The 23738-nt window shown below is 40.2% G+C and overlaps 2 protein-coding genes across 2 annotated transcripts; both read right to left on the minus strand.

The window, feature by feature from the left end:
• Positions 1 to 17644: 17644 nt before the first annotated feature.
• Positions 17645 to 18663, minus strand: LOC121184969 (protein C2-DOMAIN ABA-RELATED 4-like). Its single transcript, XM_041042899.1, has 2 exons — positions 18469 to 18663; positions 17645 to 18209 (listed from the first exon to the last, which is right to left on the minus strand). Exons 1-2 carry the CDS (start codon positions 18616 to 18618, stop codon positions 17946 to 17948), a joined length of 414 nt encoding a protein of 137 aa, XP_040898833.1. The 5' UTR covers positions 18619 to 18663; the 3' UTR covers positions 17645 to 17945.
• A 2237-nt stretch (positions 18664 to 20900) lies between these two features.
• Positions 20901 to 22431, minus strand: LOC121184750 (protein C2-DOMAIN ABA-RELATED 4-like). Its single transcript, XM_041042592.1, has 2 exons — positions 22251 to 22431; positions 20901 to 21986 (listed from the first exon to the last, which is right to left on the minus strand). The coding sequence occupies exons 1-2, from the start codon at positions 22398 to 22400 to the stop codon at positions 21723 to 21725; spliced, it is 414 nt and encodes a 137-aa protein (XP_040898526.1). The 5' UTR covers positions 22401 to 22431; the 3' UTR covers positions 20901 to 21722.
• Positions 22432 to 23738: the final 1307 nt, after the last annotated feature.

The following is a 23738-nucleotide window of genomic DNA, read 5'->3' on the forward strand; positions in this document are numbered from 1 at the left end:
CTCCAACTCTCGACTGTGTCCAGACACCACCAGAAAAAAAGTGAAGTGGTGGGTCAGCTGACACGATTAAAATGAAATGACACTGGTTTTATCCTTCATGATGTTTTAGCTGCGTCATCTCGTTCATTTCAGTCTCTCTCTGCCTCTCTCTCTCAATCTCCATCTCACCTGCTGTGTGTGCTAACCAATGATAATGAAACACCTCCACTGTGACAGAGCAAGCTAGAGACTCACAGCATGAACCTTCTACTGCTACCCAGAGAGTGTCTCACACATACGCACACACACACACACACACACACACACACACACACACACACACACACACACACACACACACACACATGAACATTAGCATACACATTCCAGAGCCATACCTGCACAGTTACTGTAAATGCATTTTCTTTCACACACAAATATACAAAGACAAATACAGGTACATATACACATACACATACGTGCAAATAAAAAGCACAAATAGGGTGCATAAGTGTTAGAGGGACAGGGGAAAAAGTATTGAAGAACAGAAGAAAACCTTGAGGGGCTTGAAAGAGAAATACATCAATTTTGAGTGACATTTGAAAAAAAATGTCACTAAAAACTAAAATGTGAATCAGAGGATTCACATTTACCCACTGGCTGGGTTGAAAAAAAAAAAAGGCCTTCTGATGACCTATAAAAGCAGTAGTTTGATATTTTGGAAAAACAGGTTATTCGCTTTCTTGTTGAGAATTAGATGAGAAGCTTCATGCCACAGTGTGAAGCTGTAGCTGTATCGAAGACAGTTAGCTTAGCTTATCATAAAGACTGGAAGCCAGCTGAACCAGCTAGCAAGCTAAATTGTACCTGGTTTGTTTAAACCACAAAACGAAATGTAAAAGTGACACGTCAGAGATTTACAGTGAGCTACATGCTGCAAGTGGTGGAGACATCACACAGATTGACAGACTGATAAATCTTTGTTTATCAAGAAATTGCTACAGCAAGGAAAGTCTCCTAAAGCCACAAATGGCTGTTTTTATATTTATTGTTGTGTTCTGGTTAAACAAGATATAATATGTCAGTTAGTGAGTTTTAGATATATTGGTAGGCATAGAGCCAGACTAGCTGTTTCCCTTGTCTCCAGTTTTTTATGCTAAGCTAGGCTAACAGCCACCTGGCTTCAGTCCCATTCCTGACATACAGAAATGAGAGTGATATTGATTGCCTGATTTCAGCTCTTGGCAAGTCTTTTCAACACAACACTGTTTGGGAAAAACACCCTGAAGCTTCCACTGAAATCCATTAATTTAGGCTACAGGAGAACGTGAGGCTTCTGTTTGAGCCGACAAAATCACCTGACCTGTCTGTCCAAAAACACCAAAGACCAAGTTTGCACAGGACACAAGTGAAATGTTATGCAGACAGTAGATCAGGCCATCAATTGACTGAAACACCAGGAGATTGTTGGTTTGCTGCAGGAGGCAAGGCAAGTTTTTAAAAAAAGAGTTGGACAGCCTAAGAGACTGTGATCAACACGGTCGTTATGTAGCTGGATATGTGGAGAATGCCAAAAGCAAGGCAGAGCTTTCTTATCAGGGCCATATATGAGTCTCTTCTCAGTCTATGGAACCTGCACCTCTGGTGTGGCTCAGTGGAGAACTGCCAACTCTGGGACTCCCAGAACCCAAGCTTGCAGCACATCCTTTCTGGCTGCAAGGCACCACCGGTGCAGGGCGGGTATAGATGGCGCCATGAGTGGATGCTGTGTAAGCTAGCTGAAATCCTGGAGGCATGCGGGCTGGAAACAAACACGACCAGCCTGGCAACATCACAGTGGCTGATCCAGGTTGTCAGGCAAAGGGACGAGGCTCAGAGCAGCAGCACGAGGGTGTGCTCCCTCCTGTCCCTCCTGGTACAGTTGACCTTGATTGCCATGACATCTTTCTAGATATCGTGCTCTGATCATCCTCTACTAGGACAGTCATTAAGGCTGAATTCACTGTTCCAATGCAAGAGGGTATTGAGGCTGCCTTCAGGAGCTGTCAGCTGTGTGTTCACAAGCAGGGTGGAGGGCGTTCACCTATTTGGTGGAAATGGGTTGCAGAGGCTGCACTGTAACATCCACCCAGCAGTTCCTGAAGCCTCAGGATCACAGGCTCCCAGCTGAGACAGAGGAGACAGAACAAGGAAGCTTCTGAAGCTTCTTCTGATTAAAGGAGCGAAACATCAGTGAAGGCTAGCTCCCGGCTGACGACCCTGCAGCTGGCACAATGGCACATTCAGACAGAAATGCCCAGCAGGTGGACCCACTTGTGTGCACATTCAGCTTTTAGCAAGAAAGCAAGGAACTATTCTTTTAAAAGATAACTTCACTGATTTACATGTGAATAAATGGACAGACAGACAGCCTGGGAAAAAAAGCTGGAAAATGAATACAAATGACACAGGGTGACTTCAATTAAACTGTACTTTTTTCATGCACTTGCCAACTTGGGTTGCCCCAGATTTACATTATTATCATATCAACGATTACACCGCCACAAATTATTAAACCACTATGGTTATCTGATGGGGTCATTTATAATAATTTCAATATTTTCACACTATATTGTTGGTGTCAACCTAAAGGCTCGTGTCTGCAAACTGTCTACCTCACAGGAAATTGGAAAAAAAAAGGTAAAAATTAATAACACCAATGCCCTTTTGACATTTTAGAATTTGTAAACTTGTTACAACTGCAGGAAGAATGTGCTTTTAAAGAGTCAAAGCGCAACACCAAAAAATGTCAAATGTTAGCAACAAATGTCATGGCTAAAAGAAGAATCACACTGACCATTATGAAATCGTTGATACTGACAGTGTTCGCATTTATTTATTTATTAGAAATTCCTTCTTACTTAACGTATTTATTTCAGCATAAAACAAATGAGCTGCTTGTCCGCTCCTAAAATTACAGCTTTGTATAGTTTCCTTCCTTAAATAAAACTATATTCAGGTAGAATTTCCTTTTTGCAAAAGTACGCATTGACCATTTGGGCATTAAACACTTCATTTATAATCAGATCACACCTGATATCTTAGTTTGAAACAGCTGAGATTAATAAGGGGAATCATCTCCAGATTAAAAGTTCTTGATTATCTGAGTTAAATTGATCTCATCAATTACAGGTTTGATTGTCTGTGACACATCTTCTAAAGAGTTATGTTTATCCATCCATCCATCTCTGTCTTTCTTTCTCAAACTCTAACTTTCCATCTGACAAGAGTTATCTCTGTCTCTTTTTCACCAGCTCAGCAGTTAATGGCGTCTCTCTAATAGCTCTGCAAAAATTCGGAATGGAAAACAGAAAAGGTTTATTTGCAGGAAACAGAGTTCTACCATGTTTGTTATAACTGGCCACGTTATTTTAAATTCAATTTCCACTAAACGAAACATACTAGTCTCCTGCATTCTGATAATATCTGTACCTCTCCAGCCATGTCCAAGAGGGATTTGGTAGGTGGGGGAACCCTAAGATCTGGTCCGGTACAGTGGGGGGTGGGGGCACAGAGAGACGACTGGTGAAGAGACTGACAGGGCCAGTAAAATCTTAGTGTATTTTTTGATGGTCCACCAGCACACACTGTTAGGTATGAAACTGCCAATCAAATTTATTTGCTTATTAATCGAAGGTGCCGTTATGCCATTCCGAATCTGGCCATGCCCCATATAATGAAACTCAGAACCAATTAATCTGGCTCACTCATTAACCTTTACTATCATTCTATATATAATTCATATCAATATATCATTCAAATAATTACCATCTCCAAGCTTGCAGAATGGAGCAGTATAGAGATTTCTGTATGTGTTCACACATTGTGTTCATTTATTTGGATTTCTTTAGTTGTATGTTTTTGTTACCAACACTCTAACAGGACTGCCGGTATGTCATGGTATAGTGGTCAGATAATTTTCACACTGCTGAGAGTTGAAACTTTTTTTTAATGAGAAAATGTTTATACTGAATGTTTTAGCAAAATGTTGATTGTCAGGAAATACTGTTGTTCCTCCAATATTTGCTTTTGACAGCTAAGGCATGGCTAGCACGTTTACGGTTCAATGAAGCCAACTAAAAGTACTTGGTTAAGACTCACAAAAGACTGTAGTCTTGGTTCAGTACTTGAAAAGTCAATGCCGACCTGAACCACAGGACAAGATGCATTTACATTTTCAAAATTTAACCAATGCCATGCAGCCTACAAAATTAAATGCAGATGGAACACAAGAAGTGAGCTTGAGTTAAACTTTTTGCAAGCGAATGCATGAGCTGTCATCTCAGGGTGGCCAACCATGCCATGGAGAGCTAACAGTGTGCAGGATTTAATTCTCAGCAGAAGTGGTGATTTCACTGATGAGTTCTTCCCCACTTATTAAGGCCTGGTTACGCCTGCATTTACAATGTCAAGTTTTCACTGAGAAATCATATAATTTCAATGGAATAAACACAACAGGAGGATTCACTCACAGTGACATCAGTTTTTTTTTACAGTGAAGTGTTACAGTGACAGGGAGCTAGTTAGTTCTGAGTGCTTTCTTTCTCTTTCCTCTTAAATAAGTCTTTATTGTGGGAAATAGTGTACAATCCAAACACCGGCACAGTTCAGAGAACCTTGGGGAGCTACTGTATTGTGACTGACCTTTAGCAACTTGCCAGCTACAATAGTTCACCAGCTGACCCTGTGTGAAGCCCCTGTGTCACTGAAGCTCTAGTACTACCTCTTTGACAAAGATTCACAAATTAATCTCAGTGTGCTACAATCTGCAGATTTTTGAAAGTGTTGCTGAATGACACAGACAACAAAATAAAGGAGGTCTAATGGATTTGGACATGCACCCCTGGAATAGATGGAAGTCGGTACAATGTCTCCAAAACTGCGTGTGTGTGTGTGTGTGATTGCTTTTATGAAAGAAAAAGACCCTGACATGCAGAAAGCCAGCTGGTAAGTGTGATGGATGGGTGTTGTTGCTCACACTCACTGTGCTCACTCTGACACACACTGTTTGTCACCCACGCACACCCGTACAATGACACACGTGGAGAATTTTATCTTACAGGCCTTCACGCTCACACACACACACACACACATTGTCAGGATGTCTTGTGTCTCCAATTTATTCAGGCTTCGTACTGAGGAATGACAGAAACCATGTCAGGCACACACATGTGTGTGTGTCTATGTACCAGTCAGAAAAAAATGTTGTCTTTTTGTTTGACACATTTCTATATTTCTGCCTGTATTTCTTTCTGTCCTCATCCTTTCAATTGCCTTATTTTGGCTTCCATTCTTCTTTTCTCTTCTGTCCTCTTTTATATCCCTTATTTCTCTTATGTCAAGTTTTGGTGAGGTTAGCCTGTCTCTGTTGGGGAGGAGGTACTGGCTGGGTTAAGGTCTGGCCTTCAGGCTCAGTAGGCCCTAACATTGTGGGCAGCATCCTCCTGATGAACCAGTGTCTGCAAGATGCAGATAACAGGTGCCCATAAGCATTCCCACTCTCTGGCTCAGGCATATTATAAGTTCATACACACATACAGTACATATATGTGAACAAATTTACAGCATACAACGTAATGCATATAGATGTACTGACAGAGAACTGACACAGAATCGGTGGCGTATACTCTCGTGTGCTGTACACACAGACACACACTCATATGCACAGATACACCTCACACCTTTTATGCACCCACGCAGAACCGCTCCACACACAACAAGTACCGCACATGTGCACACACCAACACACACACACATCAAAGTGCAAATAGTTTTTCTTGATATTACTCTGGGTGTCAGTGCTGGCAACCAGAAAGCCAGCGATAGAGACACAGTGGGAGAAAGAGGGGAAAGAAAAGGAGAAGAAATAGAGAAAAAGGCATTAACTGGCGACATCCACGCGAGAGGGTATCTGATGACTAGAACTATATTTCATTTTCACTTCGTCCCCTGAAAGAAGCACCCTGTTTGTTAATGTATACAAGAGAGTGCACACATATATTTCTATTTCCTGCATCCATGTGCTGATATGCATGTCCTCTTTTTTGTGTCTTCCGAGGAGGACAATCCGGGAAACATGGTTACATAGGGGATTCCAGATTCCAGACCAAAAACATAAATATCATATTGAGTGATTCTTCGATAAGAATGCAAATAATGCTACTAACTTAATAAACTACATTGTTAATGATAAGTTAGCATAAGCTAGACCTCTTGAAAATTTTCACCAGCTACACAAAATAAGCAGGTCGAGCTGGTTGTAAGCTAGTCAACACTGCCAAAGGGAAAAGCAGCACATCTTAGAGACTGTCCTTTTGTGCCACGTCAACATGCGCATCTGTTTGCGTGTGCGTGAATGGAAGGGTGCCATAGGGTGTTAATAGCAGCATCTGCCTTTTTCCCCAACTCATAGACACAGACAAGCACTCACGCACAGGGATGCACACACACACTGGCCCATCTGTGTGTGTATATATACAAGTGCATAGGTTTGCATCACTGTTGCATGTTTTGTGTTTGTGTGCAGTCGTGCTTGTGCATGCTGATGTGAGCAAACTCCCACTGCTCTAATTGCAAATATCTTGATACCATTCTCATTTCCAATTTTTTTCTCTCTCTCTGTCTCTCATCCTCTCAATTTCTCTCCCTCTGTCTCTCTTTCTGCCTCCCTCCTGCTCCCTCTATCTCACCTCTCTTTTTCATATGCTAACAGTCTGATTAGGGATTTGTTGGCCTCCCGGCAGTTTGAACCAATCAAGAGCTAGCTTAACTGAGAGTGCTCACACCTGTCCTGACAGGAATGATAACGACCGTGGCCAGTCACCACGGCTCTGTCCCGTTGCCACGGTGATCAGCCTGTTTTGGAATGCCCACGGTGGCATATGAGGAGAGCCGTTGCATTCAGATGGCTGTGTGAACTCAGACAGTTTGAAAAGGGGAAGATTTTCTTTAATTTCACATTTGAGCTAAAATATGTTTCGACCAATGCATGTAACCTCTGAGCTGGTTGGTTTGCTTTTCATCTTTTTGAGAGCTTACATTAATTATGTGTCATTTTACCTTTCTTCATCTATATGCAGTATTGTTCTACCTAGAAAATCATAGTTTTTGTTATTGCAGCTGTTGCTGTGTGAGTTCTTGAGTATTGTATAGACTATTAACACACGAACCTTTAAAGAATCAGAATCAGAATCAGAAAAAACTTTAAATTAAAAAAAAAATAAATAAAAAAAATGTATGCCATACTCAAAACCTGATTTCCCGAAGAACATAGAAAGGGTGCAAGCAAGTGACAAAGACAGAGAGATGAACTCCAGAATTAATTTTGAATAAATCAAAAAATAGGTACAGACAAATGAAGACACAGAGATGAGGAAGTAGGATGCAATGGAAAAGAAGGAGAGCGAAGGACAGGAGACATCAGTGAGAGGTGTACCTTTTTTTTTATAGACACTGGAAACTCTTAGATAAAATGGAATGCATGTTTTCAAACCAAAAATGTATTTTAGTGGGCTGTTGGACTATTTAGCTGTCCTTTGCAACCTACACCTTGTATGTTGCATAACCTGTGTTCTTATTGGGAAAAGCAAATATGCCAATAAAGGTATGGAGAAAGGTAGAGAAACAGACACGGCAAGAAGAGCGTTAAAGGTAGAGGGGCTGTCTGCTAACCCACACACCTTAGCCTTTCATCACTGCTGTATGCGTAGGCGATGGTGGCGTGTGTTGGTTTCTATCCGTCTGATTCCTCTGACTCGTTCTTATTAATACAGTCACACCTTTATTTATTCATTATCATGCTCATATTTTATTCATCCCTTGTTTCATTTTATTTTTATTTACTACAGTGCTTTCAGCTGAAAAAATCATCAGCTGAAAGGCGGGGTTTGATCAAACACTGACAGGAACGTGTTTGAGTGTGTGTGAGTCCATGTGTGAGGAAAAGAGCGCAAAATGTGAGAGTAAAATCGGGGGCAATATAGACAGGTAGAGACAGAGGAAAGGAGGTAGGGGGAAGTAAAAAAAAAGTCAGTTTAAAAATTGACTTAATTAAATGTTAGTTCATTTTCAGAAGCAGCATCTCACCAATGGAGATAGAAACAAATTAAATCAAAGAAATTTTAATACCTTTGTTTATGTTCTCGATTTGAAAATAGCACATGCATACACATTCATGCACACAGAGCAGCATAACAGCCAACTGCCAACCTCCAATCATCTTATAGTGTTGCGCAACATCTCGTCATTCCAATCCCCCAAAGACACATAAAGGAAGTGCATTTATAGATAAACAAATTAAAGGATGAACACTAGCTCAGAATGTGAAACTCCTCACAAAACAACCAAAAACTGGGACAGCGAACAAAAAAACTGTGCCATGGTCTCAGATTCTTAGCAAACATTCACCAGATGTTTGCTCTAAGTTAATGCCCTCTGGAGATTACCTTGCACAATGTTGTGGGGAAATGTGTGAACTAAATAACTTAACCCACCTATGTGCATATGTTACATGTCACAGTATTTCTTGCCATCTTAAAGGAGCAGCTGAAAACAATGCTTTCCACCATGTCAATCAAAACAGCGCTGAAGGCTGTATGAACACCAAAGATCCATCATCAGTTTGTTTCTGCAAATTGCTGGAGTGAATGTGTCCAGCCAACATAAAGTGACCATGTCATTTATGTAAAGGCATGGAACAGTAATCATGTGTGTGTAAGGACTAACAATTTCAGTCCTCTCTGCTCAGGGTAAGTGCCTTAAACAAGAGATATACTACATGATGAAAGGAGGGAGACATTTTGTCATTGACCCTCTGTTTTGCCAACGCGATAAATTTACCATAAATCACCATTTTGTAAAGGAAATCCAAATCACAGGAGGGTAAAAACCAATTTGCTCATGAAGTAAATAGTATACATTTTAACAACACATATTTAGGACAAAGTTTGGTTTTTAACTGATGATCATATTAGTCGATTGATACTGCACCAAAACTGCCTCACTGAAATGAGTGAGCTCTAGCAATGAAAGCATGAAAAGTTCAACATTCAATCACCGAAAAACTTCAGACTCAAATCTTCCACAAAAGGTGACAGATAGTGGATTGACAGCAAATTTGAAGCAGGGAAGCAGAGAGAGAGACATGAGGCAAAGATACTGAATGAGGTGAAAGTGACAGGTACACACACAGGTTTTAAAAACAACAGGAAGTTGTAGATGTGACACCCTTAATCAAAAATCGGCCCACTTCTTTGAGTCATAATTCGGTCACACAGACATGATACACACATTTTTGGAGTTAGGGTGACTTACAGTTTCCAATGATGTCGGTGTGTCCATCCATCTCAAGTAAATGTCCATAAATCCTCAGACAAAAGACGCTCCCAATAAGTCCAGATCCTGCCTGAGTGTCTTTGTGTTTTTAAGTGTTCTTCTGTATCTAAGTAATCAGATGATGGTTGTTTGTACATCCATGGGTAAACTGCAAACATGAAGTGCTAATAGCTAATTCAGTATACTTTCAATGGTGTTATTTTTCCAAAGTATAACCAAATGTAGCTAAATAAAATGGGGCTCAGGCTCCAGCCACCTGTGTAACTCCCAGAACCCATTGTGACATACTTCCTATTTATAGCTCTCAAAGCATTGTGGGAATTGTAGTAGTTTGAAGTTCTTGATTTTGGTTCATGGTGGACCCATAGTGTCAGGTTTTGAAAGCTCCTGGATGAAGGCAATTTGATATATTTTAAATAATTTTAATTTCACCACCAAGCTGATTAAGTCATTAAATTTGGTTATATTTTTCCAAAGTATAACCAAATGTAGCTAAATAAAATGGGGCTCAGGCTCCAGCCACCTGTGTAACTCCCAGAACCCATTGTGACATACTTCCTATTTATAGCTCTCAAAGCATTGTGGGAATTGTAGTAGTTTGAAGTTCTTGATTTTGGTTCATGGTGGACCCATAGTGTCAGGTTTTGAAAGCTCCTGGATGAAGGCAATTTGATATATTTTAAATAATTTTAATTTCACCACCAAGCTGATGAAGTCATTAAATTTGAGTTAATTTAGCTAGTTTTGCAGTATATTTCCATTACCTTGTGTTGGCTCTGGGCACAAATTTGCTTTGCTCCAGTCAGACTTAACATTCTCCAAAGCTTCCCAACCTGTCCCTCTGGATTAAATCCAACCTTTACAGCTGCATCTACAGGTCTACAAGTATATTCCCTATATTAACTTCTCTAATCTGGCATTCAGGCCTGAGCTTGGCAGATTAACGTGTGCTTGCATTTAGGAAAAAAAAAATTGCAAGGCCTGGAAGTTGCCCTGAGCACTATCAGGACCAAACTCTTTCCCTCAGACAATTTTCAGCCCTGGTATATTGCCTTTTCCATCTACAAACTCTTAAAACTACCTTTAAACTTTATTAATCAAATAAACTGCACATACTGGGGATTCAATACGCCAAACTCTCTACTGCTCAAGTGATTTCTCACAGTCTTTTGCTCATATTACACGTCATGTAACAAAACATAGGAACAGTCAGAGACTCTCACTGTGTCCTACTGAGAAAAATCAAATAAATGCCTAATGTTTGTTTTTCACATTAGGCTCTCGTTTAGTTGGACAAAAAGCCTTTGGCCACTAAAAACAGATGTACTGTATAGACTTTCCTTATGGAGCAGAAAACAATTGTCATTTGCTAAGTCAGATCACACAATAATGTCACTGAATCTCTGCAAGCTACACCTAGAGCAACTGCAATTAAAACTTAAACTGAAATTTACATTAACCTTTAGAAATATGTGAAAAGACAACAATTATTAGTTGAAATTCCTAATTATGATTTACTCATGTTGCTGGGTATTAACAAATTTGTTTAATTATTTCCATGCATCTGATAGATTTCCCTTCATTATAAAATTACATTTCTCCTTATTTTGAGTCTTTTTGTATGCACCAATCACTCAGTAACATAAGTAATGGCTTCGCCAATAAAACATAAGCATTGATTGGGGAACACACAAACGTGCACACATACACACAAACACACAGACGGTTAGATCAATTTAGTGTGAGCTAATTGGCTGTCATGACCTCTTCATCGAGCTGAGACCACGAAGGCCTTGATCTGGGAAAAGGCCTGAGGGATACACTCAGATATACAAGCAGGCCAACACATGGACTCACACAGGCACCAATTTACACAAACACACACACCACCACACATGCAAGCAGGTGTGCGAGAAAACGAGAGCAGAACAACCATGCCATTGAGATAAAATTTAATCTGCTATGTTGAATATCAGAGCTGTTTCTAATGTGTGTATGTCTGTTTTTGCATCGCCTGTTCTCATTCCTGTAGCTTCGGGTGGTGTATTTTGCAGAATTACCCACCATGATGTCTGAGGAAAACTTGACAGTACTGCCTCCTCTTTATATTCGATATGAGTACACACCCAATGTTTTTTTTTTTTTTTTTTAAATAAACATGGGTGAATTCAGTGGGATTTTAACCCTCGGGCCTGGGGGCTACTACAGGGATATAGACATACATTCTACTTTTGCCAAATCACCAGTGGTCAAAACTAACTAAAATACAATCAGTTGCATTATACAGCCAGTCTCGTCATATTGTACAAAGATCTATTGTTGGCAAGTTCAGCTCCCTTGTAGGATCAGAGCCTACAGCTGGACTCTGAGATGGTGGTGAGGTTGGTAAAACGACGGACTTGCACTGAGAAGTTCTTGAGACTCTAAAATAGTCAAAATCAGTATGAATCAGGCTAAATTGTCTGTGTAGATTGGATTGGGGCCTTGCTTTTAATTTTAATGTGTGTTTATTCATGTGATGGTTACTTTGGCCTCAGGATGGATGCTATTGTCAAACAGACAGCTCTACAAGATGAGCACCAAGTGCTGGGATAAAATCTTAGTTGACAAACAGGAGGCTCATTGAACCAACAATGTAGGTCCTGCCTCAAGGTAAAAGTTGTGTATTGTAGCCATAAATGGAAGGAAGATTCTGCGCAGTGTAACAGTGACTGTCTCCCAAAGCGAAAGGAAAACACTCTGCTTTGCTAACAGTAAAATGTAGTACTGCAGATGAACATTTTGTCCTCACCAGAAATTTATCAAATGCAGAAAAGGAGAAAATAATCATGAAAATGGAATTTGGAGGACTGTAACAAATTGATTAATCTATGCAACAACAAACCTTACAGATCTACATACATCCAAATTAAAATTTAAGAAAGTGAGTTGTACAGTTTCTTGAGAAAATGACCAAATCATATCTTTAATGAGTCTTACAGCTGGCAGGACAGTGGAATTCAAAACTAGTGTACGACTCTGCATGTATATAAGCACATAAATACACGTCAAAAGTCGGTCACAAATTGAAAGCTGTAAAGTATGTTTTTATATAGAATGCAAAATGTGTTTTGTGTGTTTTTGACACAAAAATACCTGAAGACAGGTAGCTAATGGCCCACAAAACCAAAATATTCTCATAACAAAACTGAGATGGAAGGGGGCTCAAATGTGACTAAACTCAAAACCACTGATAGCGATTAATGTGGAAAATGCTAGGAAAACAATGTCTGTCAAGATCTTTAGAGTTTTGTGGCTATAAGCAGAGCAAAGACACAAATCATGTGTCATCAATTTGCACGCTTCACTTCACATCCATACACTGTTCTGACTGCAGAAGCGAGCAAACCATTGCTACTGGGATGCGTCCCTGATGTACTTTGGATGCCTTACAAGAGCTGTAACGTCTTACAAAATTAAAATGTCGGGCCTTAGCCTTTCGGTAAACTGACGTGGTGCCCAGCTCTCCAGCGGTACCCTTAGCCCCCACTGTAAAACACAATAATCTGGATGTCAGGCTGCTTAAAGTACATGCGAGATCAAAACCTAACCACTTTCATTCCAAGCACTTGCCTCCTCAGCTCACCCTCCCATTTCTCCTTCTCCATTTGTTTCATCTCCTGCTGCGCTCTGAGCAGGTGTTGAAACGCTCAACATGAAAAAAAAGATGAAGAAATTTAAAGAAGAAAAAAAAAACCCTTTCTTACATTCTATCCACTGTCTCTGCCACTTTACATCCCTCTCAGCGATTTCTCATCCAAATCCAATTTAGCTCATGTTTCCGTCCACCTCCCCTACCCCCCCATGTTTCTCCCTCACCCCTCATCTTTCCCTTTTTCTCCTCGTTCCTCATCCTTTTTTCCCCCCGCATTTCTTTCTCCCTCCTTCCCTCACTCCTTCTCTATCTTCCCCCTCGGTCCACCTCTCGCTTACATCTTTCCTCCATCTCGCTCCTCACCTCTCTCCCTCCCTCCCGTCCCTCCCTCTATCTCTCGGTGGCAACATGAAAGGCTACCTGTGCGCTGATAGCCAGGGGAGAAGGAGAGCAGAGAGTTAATTAACTTGTTATCTGGGACTGACTGTTAATAGGAATTGGAACTGTTAATAAGAACATAGTGTTGTTAGCAGAAATATAGCTTTAGACAGCACACACCAGGATGGTAAATGTGTGATAGTAAGCGTGTGTGTGCCTAACTGGAGTAGTGTACTACATTCAGTATGTACTATACAATCAATGCTTGTATGTGGATGAGCATATACACAAATATGAAAGTATACGATTATGAGCAGACTTACACACATACGCACACACACACACACTCACAGTACACAGACAGCAAGGTGGCAGGTGTAATTTCACGCATTAGAAGGACTCAAGAGAAAAAAATCTCCGCTCTACCCAGACCCTACATCCCTCCACACACACACACGCTTCGTCTCCCATCCCCCTGGCTCTCTCCTCTCTCGCCACCCGAACTCTTTGAAGATAACTTTTTCTTATTACCCTAACAATGGCGGCACGGAATGCAACTTTAATTCATGCTCCGAAAACGAGACGGGGAGGAACAGGACACCGTGCTGCTTGCTCTCTCCTCTCGCTTGTTCCTCCTGCAGGGTGGAAAAGCGAGCGAGAAGGAGGAGGAGGGAGGAGAAGAAGGAGTGAGAGAGAAAGAGAGGTAGGCAAAGCGGGAGAAAAGTTCAAATAGAAATCGCAAGGTAAAGCTTTTTTTTTTTTTTCTTAAGCGAGAAAATGGTCTGGAGTACCTTTTCTGTGTTTTTTTTTTCTGTTTTTCTGGTGAAGTGCTGACGTGTGCTATTCCTAACATGCACAAGCACAGAGATAGTTTTAATACACACATAAAGAAGAAGTGCCACCCACAGCACCGACACTACCTCTCTGCTTCTTCTTGAGGACCCTGCTCTCAACTTTTCTGCTTCTCTGCTTCCACTGCTTTTTTTGACATCCTTTCCTCCTGTCTTCCATCCCCTCTCACTCTCTCGTTCTGTCTTTCCTGCTCTCTCTTTGCGGTAGGCAGGCAGGGCTGACAGGTTCTCTAACAGACAAGGAGGAAATGGGTGTCCTTTGAAGTGGAATTGGGGGCCCGTGGAACTGTCTAGTGCATGATTAGCGTGCAGCTCAGGGGGGAGGGGGGGAAGAAGCAGGTTAAATGCGGGGTAAAGGCAAGAAGAGAAGAGAAACAACTGGTAGAGAGTAAAGGAGAAGGAATTACAATAATAACGATAAAAGAGGACAGAACGAGGGAAAGGAAAGTCCCTCTCAGACACGCACTTCATTACGCAAATGTACTGCCAGTTTTGACACTGTACCCAGAATCACAACAACATGAACTGTTTCAGAAAATGCCTGAAGACAACAAATCTCTTCGCTCAAGTGAAAAAGCCATCTAATGATTAAGACTCTAGTTCGCTGGGAGTAAAGGTTGAAATAATTGTTAAATCTGCAGAGAGAGAAGCTCTGGGTGGATGGATGGTCAACAATTATCACATTCCATTTCCTACTGATAGTTATTGTTAGCTTCTTCTATCCATGATAATGACCATTGCCGAACCTCAACAAATTAGTTATTTTAATCCAAACCACAATCTTTTCTTCACTAAGCCTTTGTTCTGCCTAACCTGACGAAACCTTAACTGCTGCACTGTCAGATCAGAAAACAGTTTTCTTTTGGGAGAGCTGATTTTAAACAGTGGTGAAAGGCACTGACAATTGATGCTGTCAGATCAGAAAGCCCCATCAGCAAGGCAACCCTGTCTCCTATTACTTTTATACAGCACTAATTTTTGTCTCCCAGTTACATTGTGGTGATAAATGTTGGCCCTGGATGGATTATGTTCACTTGCACCCACTTTGGGATGGGTGGTAGGTGTATAAAGCACAGGACTAGATTCCAGGCTTCACATTCAGGGGTCCCACGTGTGGTTCGGTTTGGGCAACAAAAACACTTAAGCGTATGGAAAGGTTGTGGTTTCAAACAATGTATTTTGTAGCTTAATGTGGAGGACTTATAGGCAATTTTATAAACTGATCTCATGTCTTAATGAATTTCATGTTCTAACATTTCCAATATGACTCAAGTCTACATTGAATCATGTCACTTTAGCGCAAAAGTCACAGATTACAGAAGGTTGAATTTGCAGAAAAATTAAATGCCCATCTTATTTTCCCAAGGTGAACACTGGACGTTGGCAAAACACAGTAAAATGTGCCAAAAGTTGGGAGAGCATTTCTGTGGAAGTCCATTATTCATGTTAAATGATGTTTTGACCTGTCATTAAGCCCCACAGTAGGTATCAGGCTGTGCCATCATAAATCTATTAGGGGCGCTGACAGGTGATACTATTCTCTAGCCTCTACTGTACCTTTAAGTTGGTACTATACAGGTTGACCTGGCACATATTTAAATGCTGCTATGAGTCAATGCAAGTTAACACATACTAGCAGCGTGGTTCTAGGGATAGGTGATGTCTGTCCAGTTGCAGCACTTTGTGTCACACCTACCTCTATAATGGTTTAACATTTGTGCCACAGAATGGCATATGTTACAGTGTAATGTCTGTGGGTGGAGGTCAGCTTGCACAGCTTTTCTCACTACAGCAATGTGGCTGATGCTTTGTCACATCGTGCTGCTCTGAGATTGTACAGTATGCAATTGTGCCACCATCAGGTACTGTACCCCATACTTTCATGCTATGAGGGGAACAGGAGACAGCTGCCTCTCGTTCCTGCAGTCACTCCGATAAGTGCGCCCATAAGTGCGACCCTCACAGGCAGCGGGATGCCCAGGCCCAACAAAACAGGCACACAGGCACAGAAATCGCTGAAAGAGGAACACAACAAAACACATTAAGCATTTTATTAATACACGTATAGATTTATATATATATATATTTATGAGAAGTGAATGCAATTTTGTGTAAACCATTTCAGCCCTCTGCAACATGTAGAGAACAGTAGAAGAGGGCTTAAAAAAAAAAAAAACACTCCATAGTGTAACTGTATTAGCTCATGTAGCCTAGAGTTTCAATGCATGACAAAAATGATGAAAGAGGCCGCTGAACTGAAAGCTCTCAGAAGAGTTGCCCCGTCACCAGATCCACACACAATACTTATGCGTAGACTTACAAAACAACACATGAAAGCAGCTCAGGAACCGCAGTGCATGAAAGCTCTCTGCACATGTTGAGGTCAGTGATGTTAAAAACATCACTGACAGCAGATACATTCAGATGAGGACAGAGCTGCACACACACACACACACACACAATTAAAATGAGTGATGGACATTGAATTTGATTTTAAAGATTTTACATCATTACATAATTAGAATTGCTAATGTTTATTTATCAGTATTCTGTGGCTTCTGGGGAGCTCAGGGGTGTTCTGGGTGAGTTAAGCCCTGATTTTATCTTATTTAAGTAGAGTACAGAAAACGTGCAGGAAGACAAATGGAAGTAATATTCAATTTTTCAATTCAATTTTATTTATATAGCGCCTTCCACAATCAAAACTGTCTCAGAGTGCTTTACAGAGACCCAGAGCCTGACCCCAGAGCAAGCACATACGGCGAGCTAATAGGGGAGCTATCTGAATTATGAGTAACAAGAGGTTAAAGTTGCATTTATATTATAAATGACTATGTGTAATGTGCAGGGTGAAGCTTGTGGGGATGAACCAACAGAAAGTTATGACACAACTCTGCAGCTCTACAGTGATTTTTAACTCTAAACTCTTATTAATTCTGTTTCCAGCTGCAGTGGACAGCTGTTACAAAGTGAAAGGCTCTGATGAATCCACTCTATGTTACTTGTGCAGCACCATATGGTAAAGACACAAAGTTAGAGACTAGCTGGTGAACATAGTGAAGGATTTTCAGGCTGTAGGAACAGATTTTTATTTTTTGAGTAACCACAACCTCTCACCTCCTCTGCCTGCTGACTGGGTTTCCATTACTATTGCTGCTATTATTAATGTTGTGCTGCTGGTCACCGAAATTACAAAAATCAAATCAGGAAACTAGAGCTCATTATATTTTCATTCCCTTTGTTTTCTGTAAAGCATTGCAGTCCTGTTACAAGTGCTCTAACAAACATGAATGAATTCAAAACAAATATTTCTTTTAATTTGATTTTATTAATCACTTCATTATCTAAGACAGAAGTCTGTCTTTCAATGAAAGGTTATTACTGCTGCACAGAAAACATCCTGAGCTCCTGCAGTTTGTAAAATGCCGACAGTACGGAGAACAACACTTTCTTTACACAATTTTCCAATTACACACAAAGGTGATGGATTTGTGCTCACCTGTTTAATGACCATAAAGTCACAGGCGGACAATATTAGCAAAACATAGTTTCAAAACAGCACACATCCATTTGTAAAGAAGGAAAGAAAGAAAGGTAGAAAAAAATACAGTGGAAAAAAGATGTAACTATTACCAAAGAAGTTGTGTTTTTCTACCACCAAACATTTGTAGGACAAAGTGAATTTTCTTCTCTTCACATTTTATTCTTTCATCACCAAAAGTAGGTTACATTTAGTAACACTTGTAAAAGACTTTGACAAAACCAGAGTCCTTCACAGTGCACTGCACCACGTGGAAGCTGGAACCTCTTGAGTCCATCAGCTCCATGCAGGTTCCCAGGTGGTCATCATCACCGCGGAGTCCCTCGTCAGCTTCCCACACTTCAATTCTCATAAAGTCACTGGTGACCTGGTAAAAGGTGAGCTTCTCCCACCACCCTGGGTTGGCGTTTGAATGAATGACTCTGGTTTTTTGGGTGTCTTCGCCGATTTTCACCTGTTAGATCAAGATTTAGACATCAGTGAATTCACTTAAATGTGACTGGCTGTGGCACCTGTTGCATCATCTTTATGCAAAATTCACCAAATGTTTTCATTGTGGTCCTCTTCCCAATTTCTAATGTTCATTTTCAACTGACAAAATGTAGGTTTACTACTCATACAATAGAGAAAGGTAGCATTCTGCATCAAAAACACAACCATCAACCACCATTTTATCTTTGGTTATGTTTTGAGACAGGCAGCCAACAACTCACCACAACATAGGGATCTGGGTCTTGGAGTCCATCCCCTGTAAGTCCATGGCCATTTGCCACCCATACGTCCACTGTTTTACCAACACATGAACCAGCTAAAGCCTGGAATGGTAAAACCACCAGCAGGGAAACAAATACAGCAAGCTTCATCTTCAGCCTTTTCCTCACTCTGAGAGAGAGAGCAAGTGATGGATACAGACGAAAAGATGCTCCTGGTTGAAATGTCAAACAAGCTTGACGATCTTATAGAGAGCTACAGGGACGTTGGGAGGGGCTTTCAACAGGTGGCCGTCTCACCCATCTGTGAGCACACGTGTATATTTGAATGGGTCCACATATCTATGTCATTTTCACAGAATGAGAAAACCTGAACTAGGTTGTCCCTAATGGACAGTTCACCTGAATAAACTAGTGTTCTGAGGAATGTTATTAATCCTTATGCAGCTAAAATGGTCATACTTCAAATCTAAATAGTTGCATAATGGAAGTATATCGGGTTGTTTTTACCTTGGACACACTAAACCCTAACAACCTTAGGTTATTCTCTTCTGTCATTATTGTGATGACTCTTGTGTGACAGAGCCATTTTGATCAAATTAGTAATAACAATAGCATAATTACAGTTGTCAAAACAAAGTTACATAGTAAATCAGATGCAACAGTCACAACTGCCTTAGGTTTTCAGGCTTTTCGTATTTGTAGAGAGGTTAAAGGTTAGATAAATATCCAGAGGAAAAAAAAAACAGAACCTTACAATTTAGTAACAAACCAAAGCCAACAAAGAGTTGATCAAATGGGAGCTGTCTCTTTGTTTTTAGTAACTGAAACTTTCTGAACATTTTGGAAAATATAAAAATATATTAAACATGAGATCAGGGGAATATATTAACAATCCTCTGTTTGCAGGAATATATTAACGATCCTCTGTTTGTTATTGCTAGGATAAAGCGTATGTGAGAAAAATGAAAAGACAGTGCAAGACAAAACATGGTTACATGGTCTACCCTTGAAGGCATCAACAGTCATGTTTACAAAGGGTGGCTTTTGTCAAAAGCTTACAGAAACTTTCCCAAATAACCAAACCAAACAAAACCAAACAAACAAGCAAACAACTGAAAAAAAAGTTTACCTTCTACAAAAATAGAACATTATATTTACATGGTAAATATAATGGTAGCTTCAAATATGAAGGCATTGCACACTTTCTATTTCATGACTGGGGATTTTCAAATTGTATTTTATTTAAATAGGTGCAGTCAGTATTTATGATTGATTACATACACATGGAGAATTTAGCTTCAACCAAAAAAATAATTCTGAAGTTAATCATTTGAAGCTGGCAGCTTACAAAGTCCTACTTAATAAATGAAATGATCCAAATCTGACTTACACAAAGAAACTTTTACTCAGGTTTTACTTCAATCAAACTATGACATCAATTTTCGGACTTCTTTGTTTGTAAATTATTTACAAAAGCATCACAACTAATAAACAAAGGCTGCAGCAATTTAGTAAAGTCTTAACAGCCTCTTCAGTCTCTATGTAGAATGGAACACAATTGAACTTTGACACTCTCATGTTACTGAGATTGCCATAAAAACACAAAGGGGCGATTACAAGCAAGCATGATAGCTCATTTTGCTAACACTGACCAGGATATTTATATGCTGACTCATAGTGAGACTGATCATGTGGTTCATGGGCAAGCCTTACTTAAACAGTGGACAGAGCACCAGAGACTGATAGGGTCAACAGTCAATTAAAAAAAAAAAAAAACAGTTGGTGTGAGTTGGCTCTTTTATTATGCTCCTGGAATTAACATAGATTTTTAGCAATAGCTGTTAACTGTATACGACAGTATTTATCCAATGTCAGTGTGGTTCAAAGGGAGACTGGAACGTAAGTCAGCTACACAAATGTACGATATGTATATATCAGTTGATGGTTGCACTGTTGAGGAAGTGGAGTTTGAGGGTTCAAACTGGCTGCCTGTGGTTTATCTCTGTGATTTTCAAACATGCTGAACATGGCAGCGCAGAAATGTCATATTTCTCTTGAAATATCCACTAAATTAATGTATGAGCTCAGAGGTATGTGTGAAAGTTTACGTCCGTGAAACCCTCAAACATGCAGTAAAAGGAATTACTTGGAGAGGCGTCTGAATCATGGGTGACATGTAGGGTTAAAGCTGCATTAACTAATATTTCAAAATTAACAAAGTATGTGATAAACTCACAGAAAGTTATGACACAACTCTGCAGCTCTACAGAGCATTTAACTCTAATTCCTCATTAACCTTGTTTCCAGCTGCAGCCGGCAGCTGTTATAAAGCAAAAAACTATGATGAATCCATTCTACACTACCTGTGCAGCACCGGATGGTAGAGACGCAAAGTTAGAGACTAGCTGGAGAACACAATGGAACATTAAGGAGGCAAAAGAGCCAGATGAATGGTGACCTCTCTCCTGTCTTTCCTGCTGTTTCTATTTCTTTTACTAAAAATCCAACATGTTTCACATATTAAGCCACACTGTGATAAGAATGCAGCACTGCTGATGGTCAACAAAAGTGCAAAAATCAGTGTGTCACACCCAGGTGTCAAGTAGCTAATCTTTTACTTGAGTAAATTATTAATACTGTACTGAAAAAGTAGAGGTTTCTAAAATTAAAGTACAGAAGATTTATCAACAACATCTGAAAAGATTTACTTAAGATATTTTCAAGATTGGGCTTATTTTAACTAATTTATGGTGGGCAGGTCGGGGCATGTTGACTGCGTTGGAAAAAAAAAGTGGTTGAGGACATTCTGGAAGTAAATGCAGGCTGTCTGTGTAGTAGTAACATAATTTAATGAATGAATATTCCAGCAAAGCATCACAGCAAATCTCTAGTAGTTAGGGGTCCAATTCAGTTTTACAGCTGCCTCTCCTGCCTATTGGTAAAGTCCACTTGTTTTCTGCAAAGGAACCCATAGTGGTAGTAGTAACAGTAATAGTGTACCAATGTATTTTGAACAGGCATACATAAAAATCTTTGCTAATATGACAACTAGATTTACGACTCACACCAGGAAAAGTAGCACACTGCATGAAAAACACAACCAGCATCCAGCATTTCATGTTTCATTATATTTTGAGAGGTTATCCAAAAATTCACCACAACATACAGCGGGGTCCAAAATCTGAATCTGAATCTTCGGCCCTTTGCCATCCACCCATTCATACTTTTATTTCATTTTCAAAAGTAGGTTACATTTAGTAACACTTGTAAAAGACTTTGACAAAACCAGAGTCCTTCACAGTACACTGCACCACGTGGAAGCTGGAACCTCCTGAGTCCATCAGCTCCATGCAGGTTCCCAGGTGGTCATCATCACCGCGGAGTCCCTCGTCAGCTTCCCACACTTCAATTCTCATAAAGTCACTGGTGACCTGGTAAAAGGTGAACTTCTCCCACCACCCTGGGTTGGCGTCTGAATGAATGACTCTGGTTTTTTGGGTGTCTTCGCCGATTTTTATCTGTTAGATCAAGATTTAGACATCAGTGAATTCATTTAAATGTGAGTCTGTGGCACCTGTTGCATCATCTTTATGCAAAATTCACCAAATATTTTCATTGTGGTCCTCTTGCCAATTTCTAATGTTCATTTTCAACTGACAAAATGTAGGTTTACTACTCATACAATAGAGAAAGGTAGCATTCTGCATCAAAAACACAACCATCAACCACCATCCACCATTTTATCTTTGGTTATATTTTGAGACAGGCAGCCAACAACTCACCACAACATAGGGATCTGGGTCTTGGAGTCCATCCCCTGTAAGTCCATGGCCATTTGCCACCCATACGTCCACTGTTTTACCAACACATGAACCAGCTAAAGCCTGGAATGGTAAAACCACCAGCAGGGAAACGAATACAGCAAGCTTCATCTTCAGCCTTTTCTTCACTCTGAGAAAGAGAGTGATGGACAGAGGCAAAAAGATGCTCCTGGCTTGACGATTTTATAGAGAGCTACAGGTACAGAGGGAGGGGCTTTCAACAGGTGGCCGTCATGTCTGTGTGTGTGTCTGTGTTTATCTGTATACACGTGCGTATTTGCATGCCTCAGCATACTGTGTCATCATTCAGTTTAATACAGTACGAGAAAAACAGGTCTTCCATAAATGCACAGTTCAAACTAACTTAACATCCTCAGAAATAACTTTGTATCTGTTACCTCGACTGCCCGCAGTAAGATTCCAGTCACACAGGGAACTCTGCCTTCTTTTAATATTAAATTTTTAGGTTCGGTTCTGTGTAGTAATTTGCTTTGATTTAAACATAGTTGAGCTGAGCTTTGGTTTATTCTAAATCTCTTGCCTCTATTGTTCCTTATCGATCTTTAGTAGTTTAAGTCTGACTATATTTTGCACTGCAAATTACTGGTGTAATTAAAATGTAAATCAGAGAAAGGAAAAACTGCAGCGACCTCTCTTGATCACAGGTAACTGTGAGCTCTATCCCAGTTACAGATCTTTTTTGGCCAATCCTTTTTGCTCTACCTTGATTATAAAATAAATAAATAAATAAATAAAATTCTCTAATAGTTTATTCCCACATTTTTTTGTTTTAGAGTGCTACAATTTTTACTCTACAGGCCCATATTTATTTTGTACAATCTGTACCACTTATGACACTCTCTGTCCTTAGAAGCTCAAATTAGATAATGAAGAACTCGTCAGGAAAAGCAACATAACGGATGTACAGTATGTATGTATGTACCTTTCAAAACACCCCGTCAAACAGAAAAAACAAACAAACAAACAAACACACAAACAAAACAAACCACAGCTAAAAGTGAATGAGAATGGACTAAGTACTGTCCCGGTAAGGGGGGTGGTGGGGTTGGGGAATGGGTACATGGTGAGTGATGTACGAGGAAAGGAAAAGAAAAGAGGCATGGAGAGGGAAAAAAGAGAGCCCAATTGATTGACATTCTGTCTGCTCTGTGCCTCAGCAAGTGAGGAGTGGAATCAATGGTCTCGCTTGGCTAGTCATGGTAAAAATTCATCCCCTCTCCCTCTTTCTCATTCTTTCCATCTGTCTGTGTCTAAAACAGATCTCCACAATCACACATATTCTTTCCCTCGCATATATTCATCTTTTTTTTCCACACTAACACACACTTTTTTACACACTAACCTCCACCTCCTTCTTTTTTCCTCCTTTCCTTTCCATCTTTATTTTCAGCATGGTAGATGCTGGAGTAGAAGCTGAAGTTGTCAAGT

The sequence above is a fragment of the Toxotes jaculatrix genome, chromosome 7 (genome assembly GCF_017976425.1).
Source record: "Toxotes jaculatrix isolate fToxJac2 chromosome 7, fToxJac2.pri, whole genome shotgun sequence".
In the NCBI taxonomy this organism is placed as follows: Eukaryota; Metazoa; Chordata; class Actinopteri; family Toxotidae; genus Toxotes; species Toxotes jaculatrix.